This window comes from Dysidea avara, chromosome 2, assembly GCF_963678975.1.
Source record: "Dysidea avara chromosome 2, odDysAvar1.4, whole genome shotgun sequence".
Classification (NCBI taxonomy): domain Eukaryota; kingdom Metazoa; phylum Porifera; class Demospongiae; order Dictyoceratida; family Dysideidae; genus Dysidea; species Dysidea avara.
In genome coordinates, this window is record NC_089273.1 from 20,853,494 (window position 1) to 20,863,802 (window position 10,309).

A 10,309-nucleotide genomic window follows, 5' to 3' on the forward strand; every position below is an offset into this window, starting at 1 on the left:
ATATCACATTGACCTCAGATGCCTCAGGCTCATGGGGATGTGGAGAATACTGCGAGAACAGGTGGTTCCATTTCAAATGGAGTACCCAACTGATGCACCTCCCTATCGCCACTAAGGAGATGATACCAATTGTCATCTCAGCTGCTATCTATGGTAGCCAATGGACTGGGAAAATAGTTCATTTCCATACTGATAGTATGGCAGTAGTGCACGTAGTGAATTCTCTGTTTTGCAATAATAGTCACCTAATGCACTTAATAAGACTACTCGTATTTTTTGCCTCCTACCATAATTTTTGGTTCTTGCCTCCCATATTGCAGGGATACACAATACAACAGCTGATGCTCTATCTCGCAATAATTTGCACACTTTCTTTTTATAGACACCTGGTTCCCACACTCCGTCAAGAATCCTTCCACCCCTATTAACCATAGTCTCCCAAAACATCACATGGACATCCATAAGCTGGACAAAGCTGTTCGTCACTATTTTACAGCAGCTTTAGTAACCTCTTCTCATAAAACCTACAAGGAAGCAGAACACTGCCACAGTCAATTTTGTCAAGACTTCAGCATTACACCCTTCCCTACATCAGAATGCATCTTGTGCTACTTTGCTACATGCTTAGCTGAGCAAGGTCTGGCTCACAGCACTGTGAAGACTTATTTGTTAGGGGTTCGCCAAGTTCAAGTAGCAATGGGATTTGGTGACCCAAACATGGGTCAGATGCCTCGACTCAGGCAAATACCCAGAGGCATAGCTGTGGAGGCTAGTAAACGGGGTAAAGCTCCAAGAGCTCGTCATTCAATTACCCCTACAATCCTACAAAAAATGAAAGCAGAATGGTTCATTGAAAAGGAGGGTGCATCCTACAAGTCCTCTCTGCCCTGGGCAGCCTCTACTACCAACTTTTTCTTCTTCTGCAGGTCAGGAGAGCTCACAGTACCATGAGAAAATGACTATGACCCAAATACCCATCTGTCTCATGGGGACCTTCAAGCAGATCTCAACCTACTACAATCTCCTTGCTAATCAAGCAGTCAAAAAACAGACCAGATTAAGAAAGGGGTAACAGTGGTCATCAGCAAGACAGGTGATGAACTTTGCCCAGTGTCAGCCCTCCTACAGTACCTGGCACTAAAAGGAAACAAGCCTGGCCCTCTGTTCCAGAGGGAAGATGGTTCTCCTCTGTCCAAGCCAAGATTGTGGTTAGGGCAGCTCTCACTGCTGCCAAACTTCCAGCTCATAAGTTCGCGGAGCATAGTTTCTGCAGAGGGGCAGCAATGGCAGGTATCCAAGACTCCGCAATTGAAACTCTAGGCAGATGGAAAAGCTCTGCATATCTTCTGTACATCAAGATTCATCCAAAAACATTGGCTCAAGTCTCTCCAGTACTCTCCAGATGTACATTCTGAACAGCATTGACAACTTCAAAAATTCATCTGTATGCATGCTGCCATATTGTTTTGTTTCTATATACTAGTCATGGTAATCTCAACTTACCCCCTGGTAACTGCGAATAAATAAGCAGATAAGTGATCTCTCATTGCTCTCGTGTGGTATAGTTTTCTTTTCTTTATATTTTCTAGCTCTGATTAACTGCAAATATCATCATTTGCTTTGGTGGGTAATGGTCTAATGGGCACGGTGCTCTCATATAGTTTGAGGATAAAACTGATGTGCCATGGCTAGCAAATCCTATGTGGCTGGGTTATCCCCAAAATGTCTCCGAAACTGTCATAAGTTTACAGGAACTATTCAAGCCTGAAATCACAATCAGGACATTCTTACATGTTAGACAAGACTTTCATCACAAGCTTGTCCAGGCATTCCGATCAGGCTCACAGGTTCCATTCCTAATCTGTTTTGAGCACCACAAGAGGCCCATAATCCCATCACCCTTGTAGTCGTATCCTCCTTTAGCTGTCCTGTCTCTAGTTAACACCAAATAATTTTCTTACTACTGCAGGATACTTAGCTTGTTGTACTGATATTTTAACCACTACAAATCAGAAGCCACGAGTCTTTTAGATTGAAAAATCGGCACTTCGTATTTTCACATATTGCGTGATTTACAGTAAAAACATGGAATTGTAAGTGCAGCTTTTTGCAATGGACTGAGTCAAACTTTCTTATTAGCTGTATGTTATCTTAAGTTGTTGTGCTGGGCAAACATGCATAGTAATGGATAAACGTCTAGCTGGGTGGCTTACAATGGCTCGTTTTTGTGTCTGCAAAATAATGAAAAATGTGTTTGAGTTGCTCTGGCTCCTATCATGAGAGAAGCCAGATCTTCCTCACAGCATGGTCATGCACCTAAATGTTCCCTCAGTCTATAATGCAAGTTTGAAAAGAAATCCTAAACTGTGTGCTATCTGGCTGGTGACGGCAAAATATTATAGTGATTTTACGAAAATAATGCAGCCCACTGGATTTCACTTTACTAATTATGGGTTAATTGCAACACTAACCACATTAAATATATCAAACTGGATGGCATGAAGCTGCAGCTGCTTTGGTGGCAGAGATCACCAACGTTCCAAATTGGCGATAAAACATTTCAATGTCACCAGCCAGATAGCATACATCCTTGGATTCCTTCCATCTTTGCAGTATAGACTAAGTAAGCATCCAACTGTGTAACCATGTAGTGAGGAAGATCTGGCTTCTCTAGTCGTAGATGGTAGTGTGTTCAAAACAATTTTTTTATGATGCTGTTTTGAAGAAAGCAACCTTGTGCAAGCAATACAACCAGACATTTGTCAATAACTATGCACATTTGCAGAGCATATCAAGCCTAGATAACACCTAGCAAATAAAAAAGCTCAAACTTTCTTTGACAGTAGCTAAAAACTGACCTAGGCCTAACTTGGTCAGTTTCTTGCCCCAGTTTCTAGTTACTGTCAAAGAAACAGTTTGAGCTTTTTTATTTACTAGGTGTTATCTAGGCTTACTATGCTCTGCAAAAGTGCATAGTTATTGACAAATGTCTGGCTGTATTGCTCGCACAAGGTTGCTTTCTTCAAAGCAGCATTATAAAAAAATGTTTTGAACGCACTACCATCTACGACGAGAGGAACCAGATCTTCCTCACCACATGGTGACACAGTTGGATGCTTACTTAGTCTATACTGCAAAGATGAAAGGAATCCAAGGATGTATGCTATCTGGCTGGTGATATTGAAATGTTTTATCACCAATTTGGGACGTCAGCAATCTCTGTCACCAAAGCAGCTGCAGTTTCGTGCTATCCGGTTTGATATATTTTAAGTGTAAGTGGTTAGTGTAGTAAAGTACTTTCAATTGCACAACCAGTGGGCTGCATTATTTTTCGTAAAATCACTGTAATATTTCATCATCATCAGCCTGATAGCATACAGTTTAGGATTCTTTTCAAACTTGCATTATAGATTGAGGGAACATGCAGATGCACGATCATGCTGTGAGGAAGACCTGGCTTCTCTCGTGGTAGGAGCCAGAGCAACTCAAACATATTTTTCATGATTTTGCAGACACAAAAACGAGCCATTGTAAACCACCCAGTTAGACGTTTACCCATTACTATGCATGTTTGCACAGCACAACAACTTAAGATATTATACAACTAATAAGAAAGTTTGACTCAGTCCATTGCAAGAAGCTGCACTTATAATTCCATGTTTTTACTGCAAATCATGCAATACGCGAAAATACAATGTACCGATTTCTCAATCTAAAAGTCTCGTGGCTTCTGATTTGTAGTAGTTCAAATATCAGTACAACAAGCTAAGTATCCTGCAGTAGTAAAGAAATCATTTGGTGAAAGTAGATTTTTTTCATTGGGGACCCTAGCATAGATGCATAGAACATTAGTTTGAGTTTAGGCATTGTTTATTAGGCACTTACTTGAACTTGCAGAGCATAGGTTGTGTTTAACCTGGGCTTAAATCTCACACTTGTCTAATCATGCAGAGTCTAGATTGCATAGAACACTTGAGCATTTCTTTTGCATTTGACACCTGCTATATCATGCAGCTATTTGGAGCAAGGGTAGTGTAGAGCATCAACACAATCTTAAGCATTTATTTGCTCAATATCTCAAATATTTGTTTGGTCTCACTATGACAGTACGTGATAATTTGACTAAGTATGAAACTGGACCTGTAGACTTAATAATTTCACCTTTGAGCCACTTGTGACCTCGACCAAAATTACAAGTTAATACTGGTTGGTTATCTGAAAGCAAACGTGATTTAACAGAATTATCATGTGATTTCTTTTGTGTCAGTTGTTTGCTCTCTATTTGCTCAGCAGTGTTTGGTTTTAACAGATCTAGTCTTGTACGAGGATTTCGACCAAGTAGCAAAGAAGCTGGAGTACTCCCAGTTGTGCTGTGTGGACTAATTCTGTAGGCTACTAAACTTTAGCAATTCAAGATCTAATAGAACCTTCAGTAACTTTCTTTAAGCCTTTCTTAACAATCTGAACAGGTCTTTCTGCGAAACCGTTTGTCGAGGGATGATATGGCGCAGATGTAATATGTTTTATACCATTCATAGTTAGAAAGTGTTGGAAATCCACACTAACAAACAACTGCCATTATCAGTGATAATGGTCTTGGGTAAACCAAATTGAGCAAAGAGTGGACGTAACAATTCAATTGTAGCTGAGGTTGAAGGAGATGTGGCTGAAAATGCTTCTATCCATTTTAAATGAGCGTCAATGACAATTAAAAAATTTCAATCTTGAAATAATCCAGCATAGTCTAAATGAAGCCTATATCCCGTGGTCTAGATGGCCAATTCCATGGGTTAAGAGGGGCTAATGGTGGATTAACTTGATTCAGTTAGCATTCATCACATGATCGTACAGTTTCATCAATATCTTTATCCAGACCAGGCCACCAAACATACATTTGAGCTAAGGATTTCATCTTGGTCATGCCTGGATGGGCAGAATGCAGTTCCTGTAAAACGTTCTGTTGACACTGGTGGAATAACCACTCTTGAACCCCACAATAGGCAATCATCAAGTTTTGATAGCTCAGTTTTGCAGGATGAATAAACAGATAGAGAGGTACCACTTTTTTTTGGCCAACCTTGCATAACGAATTGCAAAACTTGAGAAAACACTGGATAACATCTAGTAAATTTCTTAATATCAGAAGCAGTAACTGGGGATTCTGCGAGGTGTTCCAATAGTAACATTAGCTCTGGTGCCATTGGTAATTCAGATGTGGTAGAGGGAAGTAGTAATCTACTCGAGCCATCAGCATTACCATGTAACTGTGTACCACGAAATACTATCTTGTATTCATAGGCTGCCAACAACAATGACCAACAACGAATCCGTGCTGAAGCTTGAGGAAATGTTGGTTTGTGTTCATGAAATAATGTTAACAGTGGTTGTGGTCGGTAATTAAATCAAAAAAATGACCAAACAAGTAAGAATGGAAATGTTTAACTCCATAAATACAAGCAATACCTTCCTTCTCAATTTGACTGTAATTTTGTTCAGCTTTGGTTTTGGTACATGAAACATACGCAATAGGTTTTTCAGAGCTGTTTGGATACTTATGAGCTAAAACGACTCCTATTCCATACACTGAGGCGTCACAAGCAAGTGTCAATTTGAGTTTAGGATCTAAATGTACCAACAAGGAAGATGTTAAAAGCTTTCTGGAATCTTGAAATGCTTTGTTAGCTTCATCTGACCAACAACACTTTGTTGATTTTTATAGCAATTTGTACAAAGGTGACAGAACAGTAGACATATTTGACAAAAATTTACTGTAATAAGAAATCAGACCTAAGTAAGCCCTTAACTCATGAATATTCTGGTGACTAGGGGCGTCTTCAACTGCCTTAACTTTCTCAGGAAGTGGGTGAAAGCCATTGGCATCAATTTTGTGCCCAAGGTAAGTGACAGAAGGTACAACAAACTCACATTTTTCTTTCTTAACTCGTAAACCAGCATTGTCAAGTCTTATGAGGACCTGTTCAAGTATTTGCAAATGCTCAGATTCATCTGCTCCAGAAATTAAGATGTCGTCTAAATAGACAATTACGTTGTGAATACCCTTTTGTACATTTTCCATAATTCTTTGGAAAATTCTTGGGGAAGATGAAATATCATAAGGTAGTCTTGTGTAGCGAAACAGGCCTTTTGTTTATTGATTGTAACATGGTTTGGACTCAACTGCTAATGGGAGTTGTTGGTAAGCCTGACTAAGATCAATTTTGCTGAAAACTTAACCTCCTGATAGAGTTGAAAAGAGGTCGTCAACCTTAGGAATTAGGTATTTATCATTTATGGGAATTAGGTATTTATCATTTATGGGAATTAGGTATTTATCATTTATCAAGTGTTGAAACAGGGTTAACAGTTTGTTTGAAATCACTGTGCACACTCTCACTGAAACTTTGTTTGGTTTGAGAACTGTAACAATGGGAGATATTATATTGTGTTGATATGTTGTAATGTTGTGTATGGACATGTTGTACCATATACTGTAGCGAGATTGTACTTGTATGCATGCGCGTTAGTTATTCTAATCATTCACGTGATCAACCACGCTGTTTTTGTTGGCTCAGAATATCACATTTTGGCAACGAGGATGACTTCTGTTCATGGCGCCATTGCCCCATTTGACCCTGACACCGACAAACGGACTGAATACATCAAACATTTACAGTTTTATTTCACCACGAACAATATCAGGGATGGACCGAAACAAAAAGCGATTTTACTGAGTAACTGTGGTGCATCAACATTTCGTATACTGAGAAGTATAGTGCTTCCTGATGCCCTCATGGATGTTACTTTCACAACCCTGGTCAACAAGATGAAAGAGCACTGGGAGCCCAAGTCTTCCGTCATTGTTCAATGCTTTCAGTTCAACTCTCGACAACGTGCATCTAATGAAACTGTCGCAGAGTACATGGCAGCACTCCGAAAGCTAGCAGAACATTGTAATTATGGACATTCTCTAAATGAAATGTTAGGTGATCGGTTAGTCTGCAGGATAGCAAACCCTACAATTCAGAAACGTTTACTTGCTGAACCTGATTTGACTCTGGATAAGGCTGTGTCAATGGCACAAGCAGCAGAACTTGCTGATAAGGGAGCTAAGGAACTCCAAGCTGGTGACGACAAGAGTCTCAAAGACGTTCACAAAGTTTCCAGTAGTAGTCAACAGAGAGGATCACATTCCAAGGACACTCCCCCAAGAGACAAGTCAATTGGTAACTGTTACCGATGTGGTGGCAAGCACAGTCAGTTGACATGCCATTTCAAATCAGAAACATGTCATTTCTGTGACAAGAAAGGTCACTGTGATATTCTTAATATCATGTGAATCACAGGATAGTTATACAGCTAATATACAACACAACACTACTATCTACGTGTTACATAAAAGTCTGTATGCACAGTCACGTGTGCACATGGGTGTTAGTGTTACATCACTACAGTCCTCCCCCTTTAGTGAAACGTTGAGGGGGGCATCGGATACGATGTGATCGACGCGAGGGTACAGTGGCCTGAGCATCCACAGGATCATTCACACATGGCAAAATTGGAAGAAAGTCATCATTGTCATCCAAAGATTGATTGTCCACGATAGCAGTATTGTCTGTACTGGCTCTATAGCGGATATGGTCTTGATGCCTACGAACTTGACGTTTGTCTTCCAGTTCTACAAGAAAAGTAACTGATCCTGTCTGCTTAATGACAACAGCAGGAAGCCAATGTAGAGTACCAAGAAAATTATACACAAAAACTGAGGAACCTTCATCAAAGCTACAGTGTTTGGCATGTTGATCATGTGCCACTTTTTGCTGGGTCTGCTTCTGATGGACTTTCGCTGAAACATTTGGTTTCAATAGGTCCAGTGTTGTACGTAGTTTCCTACCAGACATCAACTCTGCAGGGGAAATACCAGTAGTTGACTGTGGAGTCACACGGTAGCGGAACAAAAATCTTGCCACTCTAGATTCAATGGAACCTCCTGTGATCTTTTTTAGACCATCTTTGAATGTCTGTACGTATCGCTCTACCAATCCGTTTGAAGCAGGGTGGTAGGGAGGAGTAAGGACATGTTTAATGCCATTGGCCTTCAAAAACACTTGGAATTCATCACTGCAGAAAGCTGATCCATTATCTCAGACAAGGACTTCCGGTAGTTCTAATGTTGCAAAGGTTGTTTGTAATTTATCAATAGTAACAGCATGATGTGACATGAACTTCTAGCCATTTGGAATGACTGTCAACAATGAGCAAAAACATTCGGCCAAGGAAAGGACCAGCGTAATCAATGTGAACCCTTGACCATGGCCTGTGTGGCCATTCCCATGGATGTAAAGGGGCTGTGGCTGGCACCTTTCTGTTACTCTGACAAGCTACACATGACTTCACTTTGGATTCAATCTCTGTGTCCAGACCGGGTCACCACAGGTAACTTCATGCTAGTCGCTTCATTCGCTCAATGCCCGGATGTCCAACATGTAATTCATCCAATAACAGATTGCGGGCTTGTGGGGGTATGACAACACGAGTGCCCCACAAAAGACAATTGTCATCAACACTCAGTTCTTGCCTACAGTTGAAGTAAGTTCGCTGATCGTCATTATCTGGCTTCGATGGCCATCCATGTAACACATACTGTGTAACTGTTACCAACAGAGGGGAGCGTTGGGTCCACCGACTAATCTGTGCAGCTGTTACTGGAGTAGAATTGAAATGATTCATTAACAATATAGTGTCTCCTGGAGCTGGTACAGTGGATGGTACCTCTGGCAGTGGTAAGCGACTGCAAGCATCAGCATGGGCTTGCTATGGACCTGGTTTGAACTGAATTTCATAGTCATAAGCACCAATTGTTAGGGCCCAGCGCTGTATGCGTGCCGATGCCATCACAGGAATAGCTCTAGCTGGATTAAAGATGTGTGTTAAGGGTTTGTGGTCAGTGTATACAATAAAATGTTTGCCATGAAGATAATGATGAAATTTCTTTAAGCCAAATATAATTGCTAACCCTTCCTTGTCTAACTGAGCATACTTGACTTCAGCTACAGCATCAGACTTTAACTGGTCTTTGATCTTCTGGAACGCTGACTCATGTTCAGTCTTCCACATCCAGCAAGCATGCTTACGTAACAACTTGTACAGAGGGGCTAGGGTAGAAGCCAGATTGGTCAAAAATCTGCCATAATAATTCACAAGACCCAAGAAGGCTTTAAGTTGTGAAACATCTGTCGGAAGTGGGGCAGCAACAATGACTTCAACTTTGGAAGGTGATGGTTTGAGGCCATCTGGAACGATACAGTGACCCAGATACTCCACTTCTGATAGGAAAAATGAGTATTTTCTTTTCTTGAGTCGCATACCAGCTGTCTCTAATCAGGACAATAGAGTGCTTAAATTGTCTAAATGATCTTTGTCTGTCTGACCCGAGACCAATATATCATCTAAGTAAACTGTAACATTAGGAATACCTTTCAACAAAGTGTCCATTGTGTGTTGAAACACTGCCGGTGCTGTGGACACACCGAAGGGTAATCTGGTGTATCTGTACAACCCTTTGTGAGTATTGATTGTAGTGTATTTACGAGACTCTTCAGAGAGTAGCAGTTGTTGGTAAGCATGACTTAAATCAAGTTTCGTGAAGTGTGTACCTCCCCCTAATATGGCAAATAACTCTTCTATTCGTGGTAGGGGATACACCTCAGGTCGAGCTGCTTTGTTCGCAGTTAACTTATAATCCCCGCACAACCTGATACTACCATCTTGCTTAGCTACCGGTACCACTGGAGCAGCCCAGTCAGTACTGAACAGGTTCAATTACACCAGCTGTCAACAACCTATCTAATTCATCTTCCACCTTGGGACGAATAGCAAAAGTTACAGGCCTAGCCTTGTAAAACTTTGGTTGAACTGCTGGGTCCACATGTGAGGTAACAGTTATCCCTTTTGCTGTACCTAGCTCATCAGCAAAAACTGAACTGTGTTTGTGTAACAACTGGGATACAGTATGCTGTGTTTGTACATGATAAACACTTGCCCAATCAATGTCTAATCTCAACTGTGTAAGCCAGTCCCTGCCCAACAATGTAGGACCATCCCCTTTTACTATCAACAAAGGTAATTGTCTAGCTTGCTGATTATGTTGCACAGACACATACATCATGCCCAAAACAGGAATTGTGTCACCTGTGTACATATGTAAGTGTACCTGGGAGGGTTGCAGAGGTGGTAGATTCTCAACATTCCAAACTGCCTTGTAGATTGCCTCACTCAACACTGACACTGCAGCACCAGTATCCAACTCCAT

The 10,309-nt window shown here is 40.9% G+C and overlaps 1 protein-coding gene across 1 annotated transcript; it reads left to right on the plus strand.

Moving 5' to 3' along the window:
• The first annotated feature begins 6,595 nt into the window (after positions 1–6,595).
• Positions 6,596–7,336, plus strand: LOC136247915 (uncharacterized). Its single transcript, XM_066039734.1, has one exon. It carries the CDS (start codon positions 6,596–6,598, stop codon positions 7,334–7,336), a length of 741 nt encoding a protein of 246 aa, XP_065895806.1.
• The last annotated feature ends 2,973 nt before the right edge of the window (positions 7,337–10,309 follow it).